This window comes from Pungitius pungitius, chromosome 9, assembly GCF_949316345.1.
Source record: "Pungitius pungitius chromosome 9, fPunPun2.1, whole genome shotgun sequence".
NCBI lineage: Eukaryota > Metazoa > Chordata > Actinopteri > Perciformes > Gasterosteidae > Pungitius > Pungitius pungitius.
The window spans coordinates 21,332,928-21,358,841 of record NC_084908.1 but is presented as its reverse complement, the minus strand read 5'-3'; the positions used below and the strand labels follow the sequence as shown (position 1 = coordinate 21,358,841).

The window sequence follows — 25,914 nt, the reverse complement described above, 5'->3', positions numbered from 1 at the left end:
CTCAGCTGATTCACCCTCAGCCGATTCATCCTCAGCCGATTCACCTTCAGCTGATTCACCCTCAGCTGATTCACCCTCAGCCGATTCATCCTCAGCCGATTCACCTTCAGCTGATTCACCCTCAGCCGATTCACCCTCAGCCAATTCACCCTCAGCCAATTCACCCTCAGCTGATTCACCCTCAGCCGATTCACCCTCAGCCGATTCACCCTCAGCGGATTCACCCTCAGCCAATTCACCCTCAGCCGATTCACCCTCAGCCAATTCACCCTCAGCCAATTCACCCTCACCTGATTCACCCTCAGCCGATTCACCCTCAGCAGATGCATCCTCAGCCGATTCACCCTCAGCCAATTCACCCTCAGCTGATTCACCCTCAGCCGATTCATCCTCAGCTAAACAAATTCCCACATTAATGAGTGAATTAACAAGCTTGTTTTGTTCATTTCCAGATGTTTCAGGCTTGTCTTTCTTTGTGTTTATGGGGCTTGTTTATTTTTCTCTTTGTTTGTTTCTAGTCTTTGAATCTTTACATGCTTTAGTTTGGATATAGTTCAGATCTGTTTCTATGACAACGTGCTGTCTGCTTCTTCAGTGACATTTAGCAGCCCCCCCCCCTCCCTTCATCGATCAAACATGGGGTGATGAAGTGCATCGAGTCACTGACAAACAAGAGAAAATCATTGGAGCTGATCCATAACTAACTGATCAATAACAAAAATCAATTTGTGAGTCAGTGAATCTGCCTTTATTATTGTTTATTTTCACATGGGGTACCCCCCCCCACGGCCCCCCCCACAGCCCCGGCCCCCCACCAACAGCCTGCTTCCTCTGCTGCTGAATTATAGATGCACCTTAACAATCATAGAGGTGCTGAACTCTACTCACACACACACACACATTTATATATACACTCTATAAAGGTTATAACCTGTACACCTGTCTGAGCTCCTTATGCTAATGTTCCTATTGATGCATATGATCAAGACTTGGACACTTTTTCTAAGGAGAGACCTTTAGAGCTAATGATGATAACTACTTCTATGCTAAACATGTGTGTGTGTGTATGTGCGTGTGTATGTATATGTGTGTGTGTGTGTGTGTGTGTATGTGTGTGTCTGTGTGGTGCTCAACTCTATTTCTGGGTCAAACCCGCCATCCAGATGTTAGGAGGTGAATGTGGGTCAGACGGATATATAAAATGTGGTGGACAGAAACTACATACATTTCCTTTAGGTGCATCCATGACGTGTTTCCACTTAAATGTTATTAGACAATATTTATATTTTAGAATCAGATTGAATTCATCACCAAAATCAAGTTCCAAGAAAAACAGATGATCCTCCCTAGTTGATTGACAGATTCTGAACCAATAGGAGAGACGTCTCGCTGCAGTGGGCGGGGCTTCCCCGTATGGACATCCGTTGTTTGAAATGTATCCTTAACAACCGAACTGGAGCAAAACAGCAGAGGTTTCGGAGGAGAAACGCCTCGTAAGTAGCTCACGTCTCGTAGTGGTTCCGATGTACGTCATCTTACATCTGTTTATCGGCAATATCACGTTAACTCCTGAATTGTAGGGCACAGAAAGCCCATTTATTTCAGCGTAGAAAACAGCTTCCGGTAGCATCAGCTGGTTGCTATCAAACCAGCTAAGCTAGTTAACTAGCTAGTAAGTAAAGAAAGCAACACATAACGTCAGCTGTTTACAACCAAACAAACTAAGCTAACTAGCTAACTAGTAAAGAACATTGAAACATGATCTGCTGTTGGAGGCTAACGGCAGGACTCGAATGTTCTGGTTGAAACTACGACCAGTGGCGTGCTGGTGCTAGCTAACTAGCCGTGGCTAACGTGCCGTTAGCTAGCCAGCTGCAGCCGGGGTCATGGTAACGGGAACACAGAGCCGCCTGCTGCCTCCCTCCGTCCGACCGTTAGGCCCCGGTTCCAAACGTGTAGTAACGGTACCCTTTTCTTCCAGGAGTCGGAATGGCCGGGACGGGCGAGGGAAAGAAGGAGGACGCCGACTACAAGAGGCTGAACAGCTTTCCTCTCATCCGGGTAGGAGGCACCACCTGTAGATGGAGTAAAACAGGTGTAGCTGACATGTGTCTGATGCTCCTCATCATGTAGGAGAGACTTCACCTGTAGATGGAGTAAAACAGGTGTAGCTGACATGTGTCTGATGCTCCTCATCATGTAGGAGAGACTTCACCTGTAGATGGAGTAAAACAGGTGTAGCTGACATGTGTCTGATGCTCCTCATCATGTAGGAGAGACTTCACCTGTAGATGGAGTAAAACAGGTGTAGCTGACATGTGTCTGATGCTCCTCATCGTGTAGGAGAGACTTCACCTGTAGATGGAGTAAAACAGGTGTAGCTGACATGTGTCTGATGCTCCTCATCATGTAGGAGAGACTTCACCTGTAGATGGAGTCAAACAGGTGTAGCTGACATGTGTCTGATGCCCCACCCCTGCAGAGTAGGGCGGGCGCTGCCACCTTAACGTAGCTCTGTGGGCGTGGTCTCCTGAGAGAAGAGGTGGAGCCTTACCGTCTGTCTGTCCACAGCACACGGATATGGCGGAGGAGATGAGGGTGGAGACGATGGAGCTCTGTGTGACGGCCTGTGAGAAGTTTGCCACCAACAATGAGGTAAGCGTGAGATGGCTCCTGAGAGGCAGGGGACGATGTTTGTGTGACGATGTCCGTCTCCCTCAGAGCGCCGCCAAGATGATCAAAGAGTCCATGGACAAGAAGTTCGGCAGCTCTTGGCACGTGGTGATCGGCGAGGGCTTCGGCTTCGAGGTGACGCACGAGGTCAAGAACCTGCTCTACATGTTCTTTGGGGGGAGCCTAGCTGTGTGTGTGTGGAAGTGTTCATAGCGCCCTGGAGGCCCCGCCCCCAAGGAGGCCCCGCCTCTCTAGGCCGGGAACAAAAACGCCGGCCGCACGCTGGTCCGTGTGTCCGGCGAACCCTCAGAGGTGTGTGTGTGTGTGTGTGTGTGTGTGTGTGTGTGTGTGTGTGTGTGTGTGTGTGTGTGTGTGTGTGTGTGTGTGTGTGTGTGTGTGTGTGTGCTGGACACACACACACGTTTTTTGTTTTTTTAGAACTTGATTTCTGTCCAGCCGCACTGATCTTTCAATAAGATTTGTAGTATTTTTATGTGCACATATTCTGAAGTTGTTTTTAGAGAAAACGGAGGCCGTCTCCATGGTGACGCCGGCTTTAAGGCTCCACCGGTGTGTATTAACCTGATTGTATAATAAACGCTGACGTGATCAACAGTCATTTCTCTTCTATTGATTCCAGGTACAAGGTGTCACAAGTAAACACATTAGACCTCTGACGCCTTTATTTGTAATAGAATCTTATTCATTTTCCTTAACAATGTAAAACCTGAGAGAGCAATGCAGAGTTTTCTCACCAGCTAAAAATAAAAACACAAGTCATCTCCAAGAGGTTCTGTTTACCAGAGGATGAAGGCGACAACAACAACAACAACGATGAGCGTCTGGGGTCCATGAACACGTGATTCAAACGTCAGACCTGAAGATAAAGAGGAATAAACACTAAGGTGCAACCATAAAGATGTGTGTGTACATCTCTGAATGTGCATGTGTACGCTGAAGTGCACCATCCATTTTTATCTAAATGAACAAACATTTTTAAATTCTATTTAAAATCACATGGATGTTCAGGATCATTAAAGACAGTAAATATGTGAAATGACTCATTTCTGTTTGAGTGGGTCGAAGCATCAGGAAACATGAAACTCTGTGATGTCACTCAGGTCCTTCAGCGTGATCTATGACATCATCGCGGTGTCTAACGGCCTCTGGCTTTCTGCTCCCCTGATGAAGGACAAAGTGCGTTCATTATGGGATGTGTTGTCCCTGCAGTGGACGACCCGGGTAGCCTGAACCGGGTCAGCCAGTTACGTTATTATAGCAAACAAAGGTCCTCTGTCCCTACAGACGTCTTTAGGGCGGGGCTACAGGCTGATGGACAGGTCCAGCAGAGACGGATGTCTCTGTCCTCTGTCCTTGCAGCTCATGCATTATTTACCTGATGCTCTTCACAGATCTCCTCCACCTTGTTAAATATTCATCAGGTCACCCTGCAGCTGCTGGAGGAGGGAAACACTCTTACTGCCACATCGCAGACCATCAGGAATATTTGTACTATTTTCTGTCCACTTTCAGCTCACAGTTAACAGGACGTCCACTAAGAGGACTTGTTGGACAATGTTTAAATAGCCACTGGGAGCCCACCTCCATCCCTCTGTATGCTGCTCCTCATTGACTCTTGAAACATGGAGGTGGACTCCGAGGGGACAAGGAGGACACAAAGGGAGACAGATGTTTGATGGGATCTAACCAATCCACAGGAACGTCCTCTTCACGGGTAAACAAACAAATTGTGTGAACTGAACTGTAATAAATCATTTAATCTTTGGCTCAAAATATGTGCAGTTAAATGACAAATGGATCTTGAGCCACAATGTGGGCGGAGATGAAATAAGAACATGGTTAACCTTTCATTTCTCATCTCCAAAGCAGAGATTTCAATTCAGTATCGTTCGTTCTGCACCAACAGAAGGACCTCTGGACCTTTAAAGGTCCTCACATGGAGGGACCACGTTTCAGGAGGAAGAGGAGGTTGATGAGTAATCAATGACCCAACCACCTGCGTCTCCAGCAGGTCTCCAGAGGGTCTCCAGAGGGTCTCCTATAGGTCTCTTATGGGTCTCCAGCAGGTCTCCAAAGGGTCTCTTATGGGTCTCCAGCAGGTCTTCTATAGGTCTCTTATGGGTCTCCAGAAGGTCTCCTATAGGTCTCTTATGGGTCTCCTATAGGTCTCTTATGGGTCTCCAGAAGGTCTTCTATAGGTCTCTTATGGGTCTCCAGAGGGTCTCCAGAGGGAATCTATTCAGTAAATCTGGTCCATCGATGTTTCTAAGTAAAGGAGGGCCTTAGGACCCAGGGGGATGTGTGTGTGTGTGTGTGTGTCTGTCCTCGAACTGATTGGACGTGTTATATCCTGCTGGTGACCTACATGTGTTTTTGCTGCATTCTGCTGCCTGACACTCTGTGTGTCTGTTGTGTGTATTTGTGCGATGTGTGAAGTCACAGCAGGGGCTTGTTGTGTGTTTGTTTGTGCGATGTGTGAAGTCACAGCAGGCCTTGTTGTGTGTCTCTGTGTGCGTGTGTTTGCTGTCTGCCTTCTGTTGCCTTGGAAACAGCCTCAGTCCTGTTTTTCAGTGGTCCAGAGGAACGCAGATGAAGCTGGTGGTGTCTCACAATGGAGAAGCCCTCCTGAAGCCTGTGAGTCCTCAAAGGGAGGGGGTCCAGGTCCTGATCCCAGAGGGGGGGGGGGTCCTCCAGAGGGAACCGAGTCGGGTACAACCAATAGACCGGATGGTGAAGATGAACGGATGACCAACTGGGTTTTGAAGAACTGGTTTGGACTTCCAGTCACTTACGAGGACGAAGGTCCTCCTTGGATTGTCTGGGCCTGTGGCCCCCCCTGGTGGGCAGCGTGTGCTTCTACCACTGTGAAGGGCCTTGTTGTTGTACATATGAAGCCCCTTGGCCCGCGCCACAACTTGATTAATTGGCTCCAAATCCTTGAAGACGCAATAAAACTTAAGGGTTAAGACCACAATAACAAAGAATGCTTCTTAGTGTTATTTGTTCAGCTTGTTTGAGTTCAGGTCTCCCTTTAAATTCAGGCTCCACTTGTGTTCACTAATCTTCATTAAGTCATGTTTAGATGTATTTCTTCATAGAATAACACGGGGCCTCATTTGAGAAGCGATGTCCTGCTGTGTGAGGCTCTTCTAATCACTGTTTTCATACTTATTTTAGACTCCGACCGGGTCACCTTTTCAGTCTGTTTACAACATTCTCTCCTCTTTACGTTGCTTCCCGACACGTCTTTTCATAAATATATTAAATTAAAGTTTGCAATTAAATTCTGCGTCGGCAGGACGCTGCAAACACGCTACACGCTGCATGTGAGACCCAAAGTAACTTTATGTACTTGAACCCAAACTGTGATCTTGAGCTCACCATGATGGATTATGCATCATGGTCTTGGTAGAACATGTTGACAGAAGAGCAAATAAAGAAATAAAGAGACTATAAATGATTTAATTTAGAAGAACATCTGCATTAACAGTAGTTGCTTCTGGTGGGAAGGAACCAGGTGATGAAGACCCCCCCCCCCTCCCCCCCGAGGACATGGACCTGGTCATTGTGGACTTCTTAAAGGTGCGATAGGACGTTGTTTCTTAAGAGGTGAGTGCAGGGTTTATTTATGATGATTCATAAGTAACAGATTCATCCCTGCAGCAATAATAATAATAATAATAGACCGGTGTCCTCTGGCAGGTCAAAGGTCACTGAAGTTACTTCCGCGTTACCGTGGCAACACGCCGTCCGTCGTCATGGTTACGCAGACAACTCGCTCCCGTCAGCAATCAGGTGGGAAAGTCAAAGTTAGTTCGTCTTTATTCCTTCTGTTCAGCGGGTTGTAAATACGTTTAAAACTTTATGAGCCACGTGTTCTCTTCGACGAGAGAAGTACAGTGTCAGACTGGTCACGTGGTTCGTTTTTAGGACTTTAGCGTCAGCTAACAGTTAGTTAGCTGTTAGCTAGCGTTAACTAGCCTAACTAGCTGGCTAGCTAAAGCGGGTTTGCTAGTTAGCTTTACTTTCTGCCCTTTAATGAAGAAACGTGCCTCAACTACATGAAAGAAGGATGTATCCCTGTTTAACGTTTATTGTTGTTGTGGCTCATGTTTACAAGTGTTATTGTTTTAATATTTAATTTTGTATTAAGAGATCACAGATGCAAAATAGCTTCATTCATTATAGGACAAATAGATCTACTCATTTGTGAGGAATACAAAGTTTCACATAAGGAGATATTAAAGTGTCATTTATCACTAATCTATAGTAGTCATTGAGATATAAATGCATTCTGACTAGTTATATAATACATTAACCCATAACTCATCCCTGTGTAATATGTCATCATTTCATGTACAGCTCCATCTGACGTCCAGCATGCAGTCGGTTAATGAAACCAGATGATTCAAGTTCACTTATATTCATTTTAGTAGCGTCACCAGAGGAGACATCAGCATCATGTCCGCCCCCCCTTCAGAGAAGACCGAGGCCAGTGAAGACCTCACGGGGCCCGCGTCCACCCCGAAGAAGACCTTGCCGCCCTTGCCCCCCCTCAGAGGCGTCCCCCCCGACGGCGTGGAGCTCCCTCGCCTGGGGGCCCGATGGAGACCTGGCAGAGCCACAGGGGCCACCAGGTGGACAGAAGGACCTGGAGGGGCCTCCATCCCTACGAGGCCTGGGGATGAGACGCCAGCACAGAGGTACACGGATGGTCTGCCTTGAATGGAACCACCTGCACCTGAGTGTCACCTGTTGATCCGCTATGTCCCCTGGGGTCATATATAGATATCTTCATATATATATATTTGATACCTGTTCTGGTTTTGGCTTTGTTTTGTTGCCCATGTTTTCCTTCACCGTGACCGTAATGGCTGCTGATGGAAGTGTGTTTTATTATCTCTGCCTGGTTTATGATCCGTTTTTATTGTTTCAGCCTCCCAGAGGACGATGCATCTTTAAAAGCGAGCGCGATTGCTGGGGAGGCGTCCGCAACGCCTCAGGTCCCCCTCACAGGCATGCAGGTGGTTCATATCCTGGCTCGGAAAGACTTAGAGTTTGAGCTGTATTACCTGAAGGAAGTGGAGGGGGCCTGTTACAGGTGCGCTGTGGTAAGATCATCCAACACCAGACACAGGTAGACCACGACGCCACAGTGATGCGTCCTCCTTGTCTTCAGACCCTACGACCTGCGGGCCGTCCGGTCCAGCGAGGCGGGCTCCGAGCACTACGTCTTCTCCCCTGGTGCCGTGCTCCACGTCACAGAGGGGCGTCCCGGGGGACTCGTCAGTCTGGCCCGGTGGTACCGAGAGGCGCTGGCGTGGAACGCGTTGCAGGAGATTCCCTTCTTCAGGGACTTTAGACTGCGGAGAGCTTTCTCCAGGTGAGCTCATGGAAACTATGGACATGAACCTGTGGATCCTTTTCCAGCTGTCTGTGAAAAGTGGGATTCCCAAAGATGACGCCTTTTAAATGTTCAGACCCTCAATTAGCAGATGCTGGTCGTATCTTCATTCTCTCTCTGATCCGTGATGTTTTATTATGTATTTTCACGCCAGGTGGCAAAGAAATGTGCGCAAGAGCGTTTTCCAGCGCAGGTGTCAGGGTCTGCAAGATGGGCTGCTCACGTCCGTCCCTCGGTTCAGGAAAGCTCTCCTTGAGTTCACCAGGTGAGTCTCATCCAGCCTCCAAGCCTTGGTTCCTGTGCTGAGCCCCGACGTTGGCTGTTCATATCGCTGATTCAGGGTAATAGAAGAGTTCAGAGAGACCAGCCGGCTGCCCCAGGACGAGTCTCACACCTTCACACTGCTGGAGTTCACGGACCTACTGAGGACCACAAAGCAGGAGCTGCTGGAAGCGCTGGAGAAGTTCTCCCGTCATCGTGCTGCCACCCTAAACACGGTAATACCTTCAATATAAGCTCATCTTCCATTGATCTATTACAGCAGACACAACACAATGAGATACTTAAGCAGAGGGCGGGTTGAGGGTTGCAGTGGGACGATTTGTGGTTACTTCATATCTCAGATATGAGTCCCTTAGAGCTCACGTGGGGTTATTCGGACCCCCAGGTGAAGGAGGACAGCTACCTGGCCCACCAGGAGCTGCAGCTGCACCTGCAATCGGCTAATCGAACTCCTGAGGACTGTGAGGAAGCCATCCACCATCAGCTGGCTCACCGGCGGGAGCTGCAGAGGCAGGCGGCCCGGGCCCGGGGCGTCCTGCACAAACTGGGCCGCTGGGCGGCTCTGGTGGACCAGATGACGCTGCAGAGCCTCGTCAGCGTCTTCCAGAGGGACGTCCGGTCCCTCCTCAAGGGCGTCGTGAAGGTGACGGGAGGGCACGGGTTGTGTGGACGCAGCATTTGACCTGCTCTCGGGTACAAAGCCGTTGTTGCTGTGTTTGAGCAGAAGCAGAAGCCCCAGCAGGGATGGCTCTTCCTCACCCAGCTGTGTGTGGGGGTCAGCGGGGGTCTGAGGGTGGAGCCCCCCATCCAGCGGTTCCAGGAAGCCGTGAGCCGAGCGCTCCTCACTGCGGGCCACTCTTTAATCCAGGTGATGACGTCATTGGTCCTCATCAGCAGCTCGCACTGCAGTAGATAAACATCTCCAAACCGCCCAGGTTTAAGGCTTAGATTTACTTATTCAACTTCTGTCAACATGTCATGCTAAACTCCAAAAAGAGCTTATTCCATCCATGTCGAGATGAGCTTTGATGTCCATATCGAAGGCGTAGAGGTTATTCACCGGCTTTTCCTTTGACTTGAACTCTTTTTAAAGAATAACGTTGTTTCTGCTCCTTTCTTCTCCGGTAGATGTGTGAAACTTGTGGATTCTTCCTGGAGACCAGCGACAGCTTCTTCACCTCTGATTCCTCTCAGGCTTTAACCTCTGACCTCAGTTGTCTGGAACATGGTCCATTCCCGGGTACGGCCTTCAGCTGGGAGTCAGCGTGGATGTGTAATGAGCGAGGAAGGGTTGCTCTGATGTCTTCTCCTCCCTCAGAGGAGGAGAGTAGCAGCACTGGTCGCAGGATGTTCTGCTGCAGGCTCAGAGACTCGTCGGCGCGCCGCCTGCAGCCTCCTGAGGGCACCTCGCTATCGGTGCGGGGCAGAGGGCTGCGCGGCTGCTACCAGCGCCTCCTCCGAGCCCAGCTGCAGTGGCACATCGCCACCGCCGACGCCACAGAGCAGGGGGAGGAAGAGCAGGCCGACATCATGCAGGCGAGACCCTTGAATCCACTGATGAATTCTAGCCAATGGAAGATGCATGATCACGGCCGCTGATGCTCACGCCGCACCGATCTCTGGACAGGAAGCTGAGCGGGACGTCCAGCTGCTGTGTGAGAGCTACGCGTGGCTAACGGAGGCCCACGCCTTCCTCGGCCAGTGGAGTCCAGCCTCCTTGGAGACCCTGAAGGGTCGGCCTTCTGCACTGTACGAGCAGCTCTTAGAGAAGGTGGGTCTCTGGGCCGAGAGAATCCTCCAGGTTCCCTCGTCCATCTCCACCTGCAACCAGCTGTTCGTCGTGCAGTGCACCGGCCTGAAGGAGAGGCTCGGTACGTTTTATTCTGAAGGAAACACAGACTCTAAAATACAGTTTCCTGTCTTCATCCAAAAGCTTTTCCTGTGGCTCCATTAGGACCTGACAGATCTTTGTCTCTTCTAGCTGAATGTTCTGATTCTCTGCTCTAAAAAGGGCTGCAGCTGAGGCGGGTGGAGGAGGAGGTGATGGAGCTGCTGGTGCAGCAGGTAAAGCTGCTCTCTGAGAGCCTCACGGCCGACCTGGAGGAGGCTGCCGCCAAACTGAAGACGGACCCCCGAGACCTGCTCAGCCTGTCAACATACGCGCTCACGGTAAAGAAAAGCCTCTTTTAAAGGGACCTCACAGGATGTGAGGTCCCTTTAAAAGAGGCTTTTCTTTACACTCGCTGCTGTGAGCTCTCCCTGCTGCTTCTGCTCCACTTACTGACCGCATGGACTGATGAATCGCTCCCATCTCCTCAGGTGAGGGACAGGGAGGAATCGTCGGGCGACGTGAGGAAACGTTTGGACTACATCCGCTCCCTCCAGGACACCATTCGCACCAGCTGGAGGGAGATGACTGAAGAGGAGGAGGCGCTGGGAGAAAAGGTGTGACCAGCTGGTTGCAGCTGTCCTGGTGCCGCTGGTCTGAGCCCTTCTGTCTGTGTCCAGATGCTGGCCTCGTGGGACGGCTTCCTGCCGGCCTTGAAGCGAGCGGGAAGCGTCGCGTGCAGCCGCCTTCCCTCGATGGTCAGCGCCGCGGACGCGGTGTTCTCCTATCTGACCCGCCACCTTGACGCTCTGGTCTCCGAAGCCACGTCCGGACCCTTCGTCGACCCCACGCAGGACGCCAAAGACGTGGCGTCCGAGCTGAGCGGCGTGTGGACGCGCGTCAGCGGCCTCGTCGCAAAGCTGCAGCAGCTCAGCGGCGACAGCCGAAACCTCCACGGTGAGACCCAAGGTTCTCATAGAGGATGTTTGCTTTACTTTGAAGGTCTTGTTGTGACTGTGGAAACGACCACACTCAGAGAGCGGTGTACTTTGTTTAGAACGCCCCATGGATCTGACCAGCTGGGAAAGCGCAGGTCAAAGGGTCAAAGCCCGTTTTGAGTTGTGGGAGCTGAGAGCTGAGATCACGACGTGGACGGACGAGTGGAAACTCCTGCTGCTCAGTGAGGTAACGCCTCACAAGGTCTCTCATCCACAATATCTTTGTATATGTATATAACTCATGGTGATGACAAAGGATCCGTCTGCAGTTTACTTGATCTTAAATTTCATCTGTCCTTCATTGATTGCTTTTACTTCTTCTCAGAGAAATACAAGTGTTGACTTTTGGGAAGCAGGCTAACCGATATGCTAAGCTAAAAGTCAAAAGAAAATCTCTTTTATCGTTCAGTTTGTGGTGTCACAAGCTCAAGGGAATATTTCCGAGTGGAAGGAGCGAGCTCTTTCTCTATCAAGTGGCATGCCTACCCATGATGCAGTGCTGCAGGAGACTTTAGGAACCCTGGAAGAGTTAAGCTGTCAGGTTGCGGTCCTGGCCGAGCTGCAGAGCCATCCGCTCAAACACAGACACTGGAACGCCATTTTCAAAGGTCAGACTCGTTTACTCTTAATACCTACGACAAGTAAGGTACAAGTATAAGTACGTTATTCTAATGCAACCTTAAAAGCTGCATTCTGATTCATGATGTTCATTTAGTGGATGATGGCCCATTTAGAGTCAAACAGACCATAAACAGGCGATGCTTTGGGGCGGGGCCTAACGCTGATTGACAGGTCAACACCAGAGACGTAGCGTCTCTCTATCTTCCACAGTACATATTTGGTCACTTTTGGTTTCCTAAAAACAAGATGCAGCCGCCGAAAATGCTGTTGAGGTTAAAACGGTGAAAACAGCGCGTTCTGCCTCTATTGATTCTATTGATACATACATTGATGTAAATAACTTCATACGAGCTGCTGTATGAGGAACATGTGTCTAAAATAATCCAAAGCATTCCGTCTGGCAGACATGGGCCGACCGCTTGTCCCAGAGAAGAAGGTGACCGTCGCCCAACTGACGTCTCAACAGCTGGACCAGACGCTAGTGAGCAAGGTGAGAGCAGGATGGACGATTCACATCAAGCTGTTTCATAATGTACGTCATAATGCCACCAACAGCTGCTCCGTGGTCCGTGTGGCAGGTCTGCAGGGATGCACGGGTGGAGTGCAGCATGGAGCAGACCTTCCAGAAGCTTCGAGGAGGGTGGGGAGCCGCACTCTTCCAGCTGGACCGATTGTCTCTGCCTGTGTGGCAGCCTGCAGACGCCCAGCATGGACCAACAGGGCAGGGCAGGGCCCAACAACCGCCCTGTGATGACGCACCATCCGTCGTCATCGGTGAGACCACAGAGCAGGGGATGCTGGAGGGGCGGGGCTACGCGCTGATTGACAGGTCTCTAGTAGACCACAAAGTCAGTCCATATAGGATCACTTCCTGTGACTGTCCTCTCCTGACATTCAGTCTGTGGTGTCCTCACTCAGGTCTGGAAATCCTCTTTGCTGAGATAGAGAGTGAATCGATGGCTCTGTCCACCATGAGGACGTCTCCACACAGTGTCCATTTCAGACCGCAGATGGACCATTGGATGCAATCGCTGGAAGATCTTGGTAAGGTGGATTTGAAGAAAAGGGGGATTTAGATTTTTTCTTAATAGATAACAATGAAGATGGTTTGGCTTTCTTTTCTTTCACTCTCAGGGAGGCAACTTTTTTTGTTTGAAAGATACCAGAAACTGTGGACCTTCCTGACCAAGATGTTCCATGACACATGCTTCAGAGGTCAGAGAGTGGACCTGGTATGTCCCCTCGTGGTGAATAATGCACCTTATGTCTACATACATCAGATCAATGTTCTATTCATCGACATTCTCCTTTCATTTACAGCTGGAGCAATTCCAACCAGTGGATGAGACATTTAAGGAGATGATGCTCACTTTATCAAGTGACCCTCGCGTGTTGAACTTTGTTCATTCGAAGAAGACAAACGACAGATTCCACGGGGAAGGCCTTCACCAGATTCTCATGGACGGACTTTCCACAATGGAGGCCATTTCCCACCAGATGGTGCAGCTGCTGGAGACCCTCTGTGACCAGTTTCCAAGACTCTGGTTTTTAAGTGAAAGGGAAGTGATCCAACTTCTCTCCTTCCGCCCCACACCTTCCACTCTGCAGCGCTTCGTGTGCAGATGTTTTACAGGCGTACGTCGGCTGGAGGTGGGCTGTGGACCTCTGTCTCGTGCTTCTCAAAGCGTCCTGGGTTTCTTCGGCAGCCTCCAGGAGCACATCACCTTTATGTCTCCTCTGGAAGCCAATCTCGATGTCTTGGTGTGGCTCGGTGCCTTTGAGAAGCAGCTGAAGTTGACCATGGTGCACCGCATTCAACAATGTGCTATTGCACGAAACCAGCTTGAACCGTCCAGTCAGGATCTGAACCCTGCTGGGACGAGGAGAATTGTGCTCCCCGTGCTGGAGCTGCTGTCTGGACATCCGCTTCAGTGTGTGCTGGTGGCCGAGGAGGCTGCCTGGTGCAAGGCGGTCCTACGAGCCCTCCAAGAGCAGAACCCGGTCAAGTTAAACCGTGTGAAGGCACAAAACTCTGCAAAGCTGAAAGCCCTGTGTGGTTTCCTGAGGGACGGACTCACAGGGGCTGACCCTCTGGTGTCTAGGTACACAATGATGTGTCTCCGCGCTTTAGTGCAGCTGACGATGAGGCATGCGCAGCAGCTGTCCCGCCTCATGGAGGTGCAATGTGCCCCCGAGTCGTCTTTCGAGTGGCTGAGTTGGATCAAGTACCAGGTGACGGAGGGCAGCGAGGACCCCACGTGCTGCGTGCATGTGTTGGGCCATCGACTCCAATATGATTACGAGTATTCTGGCCCAGACGACTGGGTGATGGTGCATACTCCGTCCACCGATCGGGCCGCTCTGGGCATCCTCCTGGCTGTGCTGAGCTACAGGTGTGGCTTTGTGAGGGGCCCCCACTCGGCCGGAAAGGAAACGACCGCGGCCCAGCTGGGCAGAGCTTTAGGTCGCCAGGTCGCCGCCGTGCAATGTTGTCCGAGCACGACCGCTGGTGTGGTTGAGCGGATGCTGTGTGGCGCCCTGCAGACTGGAGCATGGCTTCTGCTGCACTCGGTGCACCTGCTCACGCACGAGGTGCTGTCCCTGCTGGGGCGGCGTTTGATAGACATCAGGGAGTCCTTTTCTGAATTAACGGGAGGTGAGAGAGCCGAGCCAAGCCAGGGGCTCACGCTCCTTGCAGGTAAAGCCGTGTCTGCCAGGCGGAGCTACGCATGCCTCCTCACATCATCGCAGGGGGACGCGTTCCAGGCTCCGGAGCGGCTGCGATGTGCCACCCGACCCGTTGCGTTAACCCATCCAGATTACACAATCATCACGGAAGTGACGCTGACGTCCATTGGTTTCTCCCAGGCGGCGCCTCTGAGCCGGCGCCTGGTGGCCCTGGTGCAACTGGCCCGCGATTCTTTGTGTCTGCCCCATTTCCTCCAGCAGAGCTCCCACCTCGTTGTCTTGCAAAAGATCATCTGCGCCTCTGAAATGCACCTCCAACAAAGTGTGAGGGAACGGGGAATATCAGGCGAGGCTGACGGAGCGCCCAAACAAACCCAACCCCAAAAGCCTTCCAGGTGTCGCCGTTCCCACCTGTCAGTCGTTCAAGGGATAATGGAGGAGACGGCTGTTGTCAAAGCCGTTCTTTCTGTCTACCTGCCTGTTCTCTACGATCAGGAGAACGCCTCGCACTTCTACCGTGTTTGCAAGGACACCTTCCCGATAGCAAGCCAGTTTCCTCTTTTCCAGCAGTACTTTGATGAGGAAGAAAAGATCCAACTGACAGATGCAGTGACCGCTGAATTACAAAGGAAGCGGCTTCAAGCCGATGCTGGAGTCATTTGCAACGCTCTCACACTGTATCAGACCCTGAAATCCTCTCGGGCAGTGGTGCTTCTTGGCCCCCCTGGGAGCGGGAAGACCACCTGTTACCGCGTTGTAGCCGCAGCCCTCAATGGTCTGGCTGCCCGGGCCGAGGAACGTCAGTTTGAAAGGGACCATCTCACCGCAGGACGACAGGTGCCTGCTTCCACTTGGAGCCCCGTCCAAACTACCGTCTTATTCCCTCACGCCATGACCCACGAAGAGCTATTCGGCTGCTTCTGTGAAGGGGGAGGGTGGCGAGACGGAGCCGTTGCAAAGGCCCTGAGGGATGCAAGTCAGCGCGAAGCGACGGGTTCTCCGCCAAAGGCCAGGTGGCTGGTGATGGATGGGAACCCCGCGGGGCGGCCCGGCTGGCTGGACTACCTCACCGCCATGTGCAGTCCCGAGTGGCCGTTCCTCAGCCTGGCGTCGGGGGAAACGCTGGCGTCCCAGTCGCACCTGAAGGTCCTGATGGAGGTGACGGAGCTACGTGAGGCCGGCCCCTCGGCAGTGACCCGTTGCAGCCTGGTTTACCTCGCGGCTACGGACCTGTGGAAGGCCGTGTGGAGGAGTCAGATGGAAACTCTGGTGTTTGAAGACAAAGTGGATGGAGGAACCTTGAAAGTGTGGAATCGTCTGGCTGAAGATCTTTTCTCCAGGACACTGGACTTGCTCAGGGAAAAGGATTTGAACGACGAGGGCGAGTCTCTGGAAAACGCCACGTACGGACTACGAGAAATCACGTCCTTTGTTCGGATCCTACGGGCTCTCCTACAGCAGTTTTGGACGGAGGTGGAGAAAGATGAGCAGAAGCAACGAATGGACCAAGAAGGTAGAACCAGAACCCATGATCATGTCTTGCATTCAACATACAGACAGGTTTCTATGTTTTGCTGCTCTTCAGGATTGAAGATATTTGTCAGACACTATTCATTCTGCTCCAGAGACCCTTCATCACAGAAGCAGAACTTTGGACAGGACTCAACACCTGATGGCCAGGAACCTTTTTCTGGTGGCTTTCGTTTGGGGATTCAGTGGGAATGTGCATCCTCGGTAAGATCCTCTCTGTCTCCATGGTTCACTCTGGTGTTATTCCCTAAATAAATATCAGCCTTCTTGTGTTTCATGTTTTTACTTTCAGCCTTCGCCCACAATTCGATTCACTTGCCCGTCAGCTTCTGTTTTCCTGCCGGTACAAAATAGTGGTTCCTGAAGAAGAGAGTGTGTTTGGTCACTTTTTAAACATCGACAGCAAGAACACACTGCCGACCAACTGCATCACTCCCAAGGTTTGTCAAGGCCACGCGAGGTCCTGCTGCTTTCAGCATGTTCACTCAGGTGTGTGGATTCTATCGTTGTAGTACGGGGAACATTTCCATCTCCTGAAGCTCATGGTGGAGGCCAACCAGCCGGTGATGCTCGTAGGGGAGCGGGCTTCTGGAAAAACCTCTCTGTGCAAAGCCTTGCTGGGTTTTGACAAGCCGCACGTCGACCTTCCAGCGAGCCCCCTGCTGAGCTGCAGAGACCTGCGCAGCATCCTGAGCCGCGTGAAGCTGCCTCCAGGCACCAAGCAGCCGGGACTCCTTCTGTTTGTGGATGACGTCCATGAAGCGCCCTGTGGTGAGTACGGAAATGCATCCTAGGCTACGGTTTTGACCGGTGTTTAACGTCTCATTCCCGCCGACAGATGTCTTCGGGAAGGTGTCATCAGCCCTGGAGACGCTACGGCAGAGTATTTCAGCGGGACACATCTCCACGTTCGACGGTTACCACTTCCACTCCTTGAGCGCTGCAACCGTCGGCTACTTGGCCACCTGCTGCGCCTCTGGATCTGCCAATCGCCACGGTAACGCAGTGTCCCCCAGGCTCTCGCGCCTGTTCTCCACCTTGGTGCTGCCCCACCTGTCCCTGGACGTCATGCTGTCCATCCATTCTCCTCTGCTGAAAACGTGGCTCAAAGACGCGGCGCTCCAGCCCAGCGGCGAGGAGATGGCACGCTGCATCGTCACGGCCACTGAGCGCCTCTATCGGGCGCTACGCCGCCGCTTCCTGCCCGCTGTGCCGACGCCCCATCTCGTGTTCTCCCACCACGACCTTCACAAGGTGTTCAGGGGCATGTGCCTGTGGCAGCAGAACATCCCGGACACGGCGGGCTCTCCTGCCCCCGTCCTGGACGTGGCCCACCTGTGGACGCACGAGTGCGCGCGTACGTTCAGTGACAGGTTCCCCTCGGAGGGCCAGAGAGAGGCGCTGTGGTCCCTCGTGGCCCAGACGGCGACCGCTCACTTTGGATCAGGTTGGGACTCGGAGGCTGGTCCCAAGCGACCCCCACCTCCTCAGCACGCCGGGGGCGCCTACGCTCCGCAGCTGGCAGATTTTAAACGCGGCGCTTCCTACCGGAGCAGAGACCCGGACGTCCTGCTGCAGGATCTGCGGTCGCTCGTTGACAGCAAGGAGGAAGACGAAGGGCCGAGGGGCGATGAAGACCACAGATGCCTGGTCCACCAACAGAGGCTGCACCAGCTGCTGCACGTCCTCAGGGCGCTGCTCATACCCGGAGGCCACGGGGCGCTGATTGCCTCGGACCGAGACACGGGCCGTAAGACCACGGTGCGTCTAGCCGCCCGGCTGGCGGGCTGCCGGCTGATGGAGGTGCACCCCGGGAACCAGCACCAGCTGCACGGCGTCCTGAAAGAAGCCGGGAACCGAACCCGAGAGGACGGAGTCCACGTGGTCGTGCTGGTCCACGAGGCCGTGAGCCGCTCCGTCAGAGCGGCGCTGCTGGTGGCGATGGCCCGGCCCACGTACCCGGGCCTCTACACCGACGAGGAGCTGGCTCACCTGGTTTCCAGGGTGACAGCTGCCAAGTCCTGCAGGAGGCAGCTGATGGACAGCTGGATGTTTGAGACGTAAGCATCGATCCGCTGTTTAAAGATTCATTCTCACCTGTTGTCCCATCGGTTCGTAGCGTAAGCAGCTTCTCGTAGGAGCCTCCTCCGCTCTGATTGGTTGTTTGGAGTCTACCCGAAGCCACAGAACATCTACGTCACAACAAATATTATTATAATAATACGTAATGTGCTTGTTATGCTGTCGTAGTGCTGCTGGTGGGATTATTCACCGCAGTGGCTCATCAGAACATTTAAGGATAGAAAGTAAATAACCGTAAACATTGTTTTAAAGGTACTTGAACCAAGTTCACAGAAATGTGCACGTGTTCCTGTTGCTTCCGTTCACCACGACACCGGCCAGCAGTGGACTCCATGGAGGAGATGTAAATATGAGTTTTCTTTGAATTACTACACTTGTGTTTCCAAAAAGGGTGGTTTTGGATTGTAAGACCTGTCAATCAGCGTGTAGCCCCGCCCTAAAGCACCCCCTGCTTTATGGTCTATTCGAGCATTAATCCACCTGTCAATCAGGGCTCTGATAGACCATAGTAATCATAATGAGGAGGTGATTTTCCATAACGGATGACTTTCTCCTCTGTGATGGAGGCTCAGCTCACCAAGGCCCTGAGCCTCAGCTGCTGTGTGGAGATGTTCCCGCCGTGGTCCACCCAGTCCTTAGTGGAGGTTGCTACTCAGTGCCTCAGAAGTGAGTCCCACCCTGACATGGGTTAGGTGTCCCAGCGGGTTGTGGTGTCGGGTCCCTGCTGCTCTGAGCCGTGTCCTCTCTGTGCCCCTCCAGCGGAGGAGGGTGGAGGCTCAGGGGCCGGCCTGCCCGTTGCCATGGCATTAATCCACCAGTCTGCGCGTCGCTACGCCGCCGAGCTCCTCGGGGCGCAGACCTTCGGCCCTCAGACTTACACCGAGTTCATTGGTCACTTTGGTTACATCGTTTACCGGCTGCACCATCAGCAGCAGAGCAGAGCCGCCAGGTACTCCACCTCTTGATTACTCCACCCGATGGAATATGAAACACACAGCGGTGTGACGGCCATTTCCCGGTTGTGTTCCTCTCAGAGTGGCCATGGCCGTGTCCCGCGTGGAGGCCCTGAGCAGCACAGCCCTGCAGCGCAGACTGCTCTCCAGAAGGCTGCAGGAGAAGGTTGCAGACGATCTGCAGGTGAGGAGCAGCTCAGAAGCATCCACATCCATCCAGAAGGATCCACATCCATCCAGAAGCATCCACATCCGTCCAGCGCTTCTACAGCACTTTTAACTTCACTTTGTAATTTGGGTACATCTTCTGTGTCCTCCAGCGGCAGATAGACCTCCTCAGGGCAGCAGACCTTCAGAGGAGGCTGCTCCAGGAGGCCCAGGAGGCGCGTGTAACAGCGGAGAGCGAGCTGCGTCACCTGGAGGAGCAGATCCATCGTGCTGAGAAACCGGTGACCAGATGATCCACGAGCATCCAAAACGGAACGAGAAAACCCAACGTGTTCCTCATGTCTCACATCTTCTGTGTGCAGGCCAGACTCGTGTTCCTGGCGGGCCTCAAGACTCTGAGTTGTCTGAACCAGGAGGACCTGGAGGAGGTGCGTCACTACAGAGACCCCCCCGACGGGGTGGTGCGGGTCACGGACGCCGTCTGTCTGCTCTTCAACCGTCCTGCGGGCTGGGAGAGCGCTCGGCAGCTTCTGGGACAAGCCAACTTCTTCCAGGTGTGTGGACGGATGGTGGTGAGGAGGCTATGAGGTCATGGGGTCGTGGTGAGGTCATAAGGCTGTGTTGGCTCCTCCCCTAGGAGCTGGAGTTCTTTGAGCGCTCCAGCGTGACGGAGGAGCAGCTGGAGCATCTGGGTGTGATGGTGCAGGCTCCTCCCTTTGCTCCTGAGTCGGTGCTGGAGGCCAGCAGGGCCTGCTGCTCCCTGAGCCGATGGGTCCAGGCCGTGCACGAGAGCTGCCGCCAGCAGCGCCGGACAGAGGCGCTGCGCCGGCTAGAGGGGGCGGCCACGGAGGCCGCGCGCCGACTGCAGCTCGCAGAGCAGCGCCTGGAGGAGGAGCTACGTCATCAGGAGGAGGCGGAGCTCCAACTGCAGCTGCTACAAAAAGACCTGGAGCAGGAGCAGCTGGAGCTCCTCACAGCGGAGAACTCTGAGAGAGAAGCTGCTTCAGCTGCAGAGCAGATGGAGACACACCTCAGAGGCTGGAGGGCCGCTGCTCAGGTACCAGCTCAAGGTAGTCCTGGTCCTCTATGTGGACCAGGCTCAGTGTAGTCCTGGTCCTCTATGTGGACCAGGCTCAGTGTAGTCCTGGTCCTCTGTGGGACCCATAGTTTTCCTGCATTGATTCTGTAGCATCTGTCTATTGGTGTCTCCCTCAGGAGGTGCAGCTTGAGGAGCAATGCCTCCGAGGAGACGCCCTCCTGCTGGCTGCGATCGTCTCCTATTTGGGGCCCTTTGGACCCGACGTCCGCACACAGCTGCTGAGTAAGTGGAGGGAGCTCTTTGACACCGGGAGCATAGACGTGAACCCAGAAGACCCCAGAACCTCCCTATTCCCGCGCCCTGTCTCCACGGCCCCTCGCCCCCCCCTCGGCTTCCCCATCCCCGCGTCCCACAGTCCTCCTCGGCTTCTGGCTCGGGTTCTGGGCCTCCAGCGGGCCGCTGCGCCCGCCAGGCCGCTGGAGAAGCTGCTGCTGTGGGGCGGCAACAGCGCGTGTGCTCGGCGCTGGGCTCTGCTGGTCGACCCCCAGCGGCCCCCCAACACCAACTGTGCAGGTACCCGGGGCCTCTGGATCTGTGTATAGACCTCTGGACCATACACAGAGAACATCTTGAATCATGTGTTGCCTCAGACGCTGTGGTGCGGCTGCAGGAGGAGACGCGCTGCGAGATGGTTCTCTCTGCCGATGACCCCGAGCTGCTGGACCGTTTGGACCAGGCTGCAGAGAGAGGTGAGCGGAGCTCGACCCGGGGGGGGGGTGTGGCCTCAATCCTTCACTCCCTCCCCCCTGTGTCTCAGGCCTCAGGGTCCTGCTGACCCGCGTGGAGGACGCGCCTCCCGATCCGGCTCTTCTGGCCCGACTGCGGCGCTCGGCTCCTCGTCCGTTCCTGGGCGCCAAGCGGCGCCTCCCTGCGAGCCACCCGGGCTTCTTCCTGTTCCTCAGCACCCGTCTGCCCGTCCAGCTCCTCCACGGCGGTGAGGACTGTGTTCTGCTCGATGTGGTGGTTCTCACAAAGAGACCATGGATGGGATCCTGATGAGACTTTTCCCGCTTCGGTCCCACAGGCATCCACCCGTCCATCTTGGCTCTGGTCGGCGTGGTCGACCTCTCCCCGAGCTCGGAGGAGATCCAGGAGCTGATGCTGAGTCAGCTGCTGCGGGCCGAGTGCAGCGAGCTGCTGCTCCAACGGCGCCGGCTGCGGTGTGACGAGCGGATGCTGCAGGAGAGACTCGGCGCTGAGGAGGTGAGCAGAGCGGGTCCTGCTGAGGAGGCGTGGTGGTCGGGAGGCGTTTGATTGGCAGCTGTCCCTGCAGCTGATGTAGAGTAGAATATCAGCGATGAAGCGCTCCTCTCATCAGCTGACTCTTCTCAGGACTCCCTGGTGGACCACATCCTGCAGTCCAACGCCTCTCTGCTGCAGGACTCGGCGCTCCTTCCCTACGCGGCGGCCTGTCGGGACGCGACCACCAGGCTGCAGGCGGAGGCCCGGCGGCTGACAGCGGAGCGGCGGCGGCTCGAGTCGCTGCTGGCGGCACCGCGGCAGCTCACTGGGCTGGCGGCGGCGTTCTACCGGGCTCTGCAGGAGGTTTCCCGCCTCTCCCCCGCCTACTACTTCTCTCTGCGCCGCTTCCTGGCGGCCGCGCAGGAGGCCCTCGGCGGGAAGGAGGCGCCGCTGGCGTCGTGCAGCGCTCGGGCGGCGCCCCGCTGGGTCGCGGCGGAGGTCGCGCACCGCCTGGCGGCCCGGATGCTGGCCGAGTACCAGCCGTCTCTGTGCCGGAGCCACGGGGCCGCGCTGGAGCTGCTGCTCTCCGCCGCGCTGCTGCGGCACGGCGGGCTGTGCTCGGAGGCCGAGGGCGCCGCCCTCCTGCGGGGCCTCGGGGACCTGGGACGCCCCGTCCCCAAACTGGCCCCGGCCGCTCTGCCCGGCTGGATCCCGCCCCACATCCGGCCGGAGCTCCTCCTCCTGGAGGAGGTCCCGGTCTTCAGGGGGCTGATTGCCTCTCTCTGCGCCCGCCCCCTCCAGTGGCGAGAGTACCTGCGCCTCGGGCCCTGCGGCGTGGCCGGGCCGGTGCCCTGCCGCTCCCACGCCCACCTGACGGTGCTGCAGCGGGCGCTGCTGTGGAGGACGGCCGTGCCGGGCTGCCTGGGGGGGCTCGCCGAGGCCCTGGCCGCCTTCTACCTCTGTGTGCCGGGAGGGGCGGGGGGGGGCGGGGCCCCTCGCGCCGTGAACCCCGAGGCCCTCCGGCGCCACCTCGCCGAGCACAAAGGGCCCGTTGTTCTGACGACGCCCCATCACCACGGAGACGGCCGGACGGGCGCCGGCCCGCTTCACTTCATCGACGCGTTGGCCCGCAGCGCCACAGGAAGCAGGACGGTACCGCAGACCCATCAGTACCCCAAAACACATGTTTACACACTAACCCGGATCAGCTGTCATCAAATGTATGAATGTGTAATTACAGCACTTTTGTGTTGGCTTCCAGGTGGAGGTTGTGTGTGTCCATGACCTCTGTGACCCAGAGGTCGTCCTCTCAAAGCTGCGCCGAGCCGCTGAAGCCGGACGCTGGTTTGTTTTTGACGGTCGCCTGTCGGCTGCCCTCGGTCAGCTGATCTCCTCCTTCAGAGGTCAGAGGTCAACCACGGGTCAGGTTTAGGCTTCAGCGTGTAGCAAAGGTCTCAACGTGTCCTCTCTGTCCCTCAGAGGAGGACGTCCACCCGAGCTTCAGGCTGTGGCTCATCGCTCAGGAGGACACATGGAGCTCCATCCCAGGTACACGCTTCACTCAGCTTCTCATCTTCTCAAAGTAGAATGTAAAATAAAGACTGATTTACATTTTAAAATGAGTGAACCGGGGCGTCTCATGAAAGCATTGATTTTAGTGATGATCCTATAATCGTAATAATAACGCTGATTAAACAGTGGCGGTGAGAGCCAGCGCGCTTCCTCTCATCTGCGACCCCCCCTGGGACCTGAGGGAGGAGCTCGCCTCATCTCTGGGTCAGCTGACCTCCGTCATGGGGCGCCACCCCCCCTGCCAGGAGGCGGAGCCGCTCCTCCGCTGCGCCGTCTTCCACTCGGTGCTGCTGCAGAGGCAGAGAGGAGGAGCCCGGGCGGAGGGGAGGAGCTACGGCTGGTAGACACGCCCACATTATCGAGCAGAGCTTTGATGAAAGAGGACAGGGTTGAGGCCCGGTTCTGACACCACCTGGTCCGTGCTGGTTTCTATGTTGCAGGAGTCCGGAGGACCTCTCTGCTCTGCTGGAGGCCCACCTCCACGTCGCCGCTCTCTGCCACGACAGCGCCGAGGCTCTGCGCTTCATCGCAGGTGAGGCGTCCTCGCCGGGTACCAGCGTCCCTGCGGTTCCGGTGCCGAGCAGTCCAACCCGTTGTCTCGTCTATTCACAGTCAACCTGGTGCACGGCGCCCATGTTCTAGACCGCGCGGACCTGGAGGCGGTGGACTGCGTTGCCAAGACGCACCTCAGCGGAGCGTCTCCTCTGTGTGCCGGTGGCCCGGACGCGTTCTCTGGTGAGACCGGTAACCATGGTTACCATGGGCATCATGGTAACCATGGTTACCATGAGCATCATGCCGCATTAAAGAATGTTACTCCCGGAGCTCTGGAGGCTCTTGGTTCTCCTCATATTTTAGTTTCTATCTAATGGAGCTTCATCAGTAGCTGTTTCCTGTGCTCAGATTTGTCGGCGCTGGAGCGGCGCCTGGCGGGCCCGTTGGGCCTGGATGACCCGCGCCTGCTGGGCTTCGGCGCAGACGACGTCTCCGAGATGATCCAGATCAACAGCCACCATCTGAACGAGCTGCTTCAGGCCTCCCAGACTCCTCCGGGAGCGGCGAGGAGGCGGAGCTCACGCCTCCGGGAGCCCGCCGCTCTGCCGGCCCCGAGCGAGGCGTCAGACAGACTTCAGGTTCTGAAGGACCGCCTCCAAGCGGCATCAGAACCGTCAGCGGCTCCTCACACTCTGCTCGGCTCCTTCCTCCGGGCCGAGCGCGACCATCTCCTCCGCGAGGCCTCCTCGCTCCTGCGGCGTTCCGTCCGACTTGGCGGCGTTTCTTCTGACCCTCTCCTCCAACTCGCCGACCTGCCCCGCCTGGAGAGGAGGGCGGAGCTTCTCGCCGCCTACCTGGGGGGGCGCGGCGCCTCGGACCCGCCTGGCGCGTACCGGCTCTCCGCGTTCAGGAACGCCAGAGGCCTCCTGGTGGCGCTGATGAGAGCGGCGGCGCGATCCAACCTTCTCCACGTCGGCGACGTAGCTCTCCACGCCGAGGTGAAGCAGACCGGGGGCGACCGCACGGTGGAGCAAACTGGTTCCCCCCCCCTAACCACGCCCCCCCCGTACTTCTTTCTGCAGGTCCTGAGCCACGGCGCCTTCCTGGCTCCGCCTCCTCCGCACGCCGTGTACTTGTGCGGCCTGCGGCTAAGAGGTGCATCGTGGGACACGCGGCAGGGGGCCCTGCGGGACGAAGCCCCCCCCCCTGCGGCGCCGCGCTGGCTGCCCATAGTCCGCCTCGAGGCTCGGGTCAGAGACTCAGACGGCGAGCCGCTGGGCGAGCGTCCGATCCCCCTCATCGCCCCCCCCTCGCCGTCGCCGCTCTATCGCTGCCCGATCTACGCCCGGGAACAGCAAGGCGGCGGAGTCGATGACATCATCGCCACGTTGCCCCTCCCCACCAGCATGAGTCCCGTGCTGTGCGGTTTGAGGCGGGTGGCGCTCACCAGCGCGCTCTGAGTCACATGATGGACGTCTCTTGTTCATGTTATTAAATGTCATTAAAACGTTCCACATTCACCAATATACCAAGTCATTTGTTCTTAAGTGTGATGTCATGGCGTGTGATGTCATGGTGATGATGCCCAATACGTTAAGCACCTTGTTGGACCTCACAGGTTCAGACACCATGGGATTCAAAGCGCTTTACAAATGAGCAGAAGTGTGTATTTATTAACACAAACATATATAAAAAGTTATATATATATAAAATAAAATAACAAAGGGAGCGTAATATTCCATTTTAAATTAGAACGGACTGAGCTGAGGCTCGGTGTAAATTCTGTCCTTCACGTCTCTCATTGACCTTTTGGTTCGAGGTTAAGGAGAAGTGGTTAGGAAAGGACTCTGAGGTCCTCCTGATGGAGCACTTAGAGATCTTCTTTTCATTGAAGGACTTGTGCGTCAGTTCATCAGTCTGGAGTTTTTGTGTTGAAACGAGAGCTTGTGTTTCATCGTTTGTGTGTTAAATTAACGAAAAATGTTCATAAATACGTAAGATGTAGAACAGAACTCCCGTAAAAGTATTTTATGGTTGTTTTTGTTGTTGTTGTCATGACAACAGCGAGTCTGTCTCTACATGTCCTGACCTATCAATGACACTCCCTCCTCCCTCACCAACGAGGCTCCTCCCATCACACAGGTGACCTATCGATGACACTCCCTCCTCCCTCACCAACGAGGCTCCTCCCATCACACAGGTGACCTATCGATGACACTCCCTCCTCCCTCACCAACGAGGCTCCTCCCATCACACAGGTGACCTATCGATGACACTCCCTCCTCCCTCACCAACGAGGCTCCTCCCATCACACAGGT

The 25,914-nt window shown here is 54.8% G+C and overlaps 2 protein-coding genes across 2 annotated transcripts; both read left to right on the top strand.

The window, feature by feature from the left end:
• The first annotated feature begins 1,356 nt into the window (after positions 1 to 1,356).
• On the top strand, positions 1,357 to 3,292 carry LOC119218675 (dynein axonemal light chain 4). Its single transcript, XM_037473287.2, has 4 exons — positions 1,357 to 1,493; positions 1,982 to 2,061; positions 2,572 to 2,655; positions 2,722 to 3,292. Exons 2-4 carry the CDS (start codon positions 1,990 to 1,992, stop codon positions 2,884 to 2,886), a joined length of 321 nt encoding a protein of 106 aa, XP_037329184.1. The 5' UTR covers positions 1,357 to 1,493; positions 1,982 to 1,989; the 3' UTR covers positions 2,887 to 3,292.
• Positions 3,293 to 7,545: 4,253 nt separating this feature from the next.
• Positions 7,546 to 25,111, top strand: LOC119218507 (dynein heavy chain domain-containing protein 1-like). Its single transcript, XM_037473005.2, has 41 exons — positions 7,546 to 7,795; positions 7,874 to 8,077; positions 8,253 to 8,363; positions 8,439 to 8,595; positions 8,766 to 9,023; positions 9,105 to 9,248; positions 9,509 to 9,916; positions 10,008 to 10,251; positions 10,392 to 10,549; positions 10,700 to 10,825; positions 10,889 to 11,165; positions 11,266 to 11,393; positions 11,616 to 11,814; positions 12,232 to 12,317; positions 12,406 to 12,601; positions 12,746 to 12,871; positions 12,962 to 13,059; positions 13,148 to 16,028; positions 16,141 to 16,249; positions 16,338 to 16,485; positions 16,558 to 16,816; positions 16,884 to 18,105; positions 18,380 to 18,470; positions 18,694 to 18,793; positions 18,887 to 19,076; positions 19,162 to 19,264; positions 19,401 to 19,529; positions 19,611 to 19,802; positions 19,886 to 20,305; positions 20,464 to 20,860; positions 20,938 to 21,036; positions 21,105 to 21,281; positions 21,372 to 21,550; positions 21,680 to 22,681; positions 22,791 to 22,932; positions 23,009 to 23,077; positions 23,228 to 23,441; positions 23,542 to 23,633; positions 23,714 to 23,845; positions 24,005 to 24,594; positions 24,679 to 25,111. The coding sequence occupies exons 1-41, from the start codon at positions 7,575 to 7,577 to the stop codon at positions 25,054 to 25,056; spliced, it is 12,456 nt and encodes a 4,151-aa protein (XP_037328902.2). The 5' UTR covers positions 7,546 to 7,574; the 3' UTR covers positions 25,057 to 25,111.
• Positions 25,112 to 25,914: the final 803 nt, after the last annotated feature.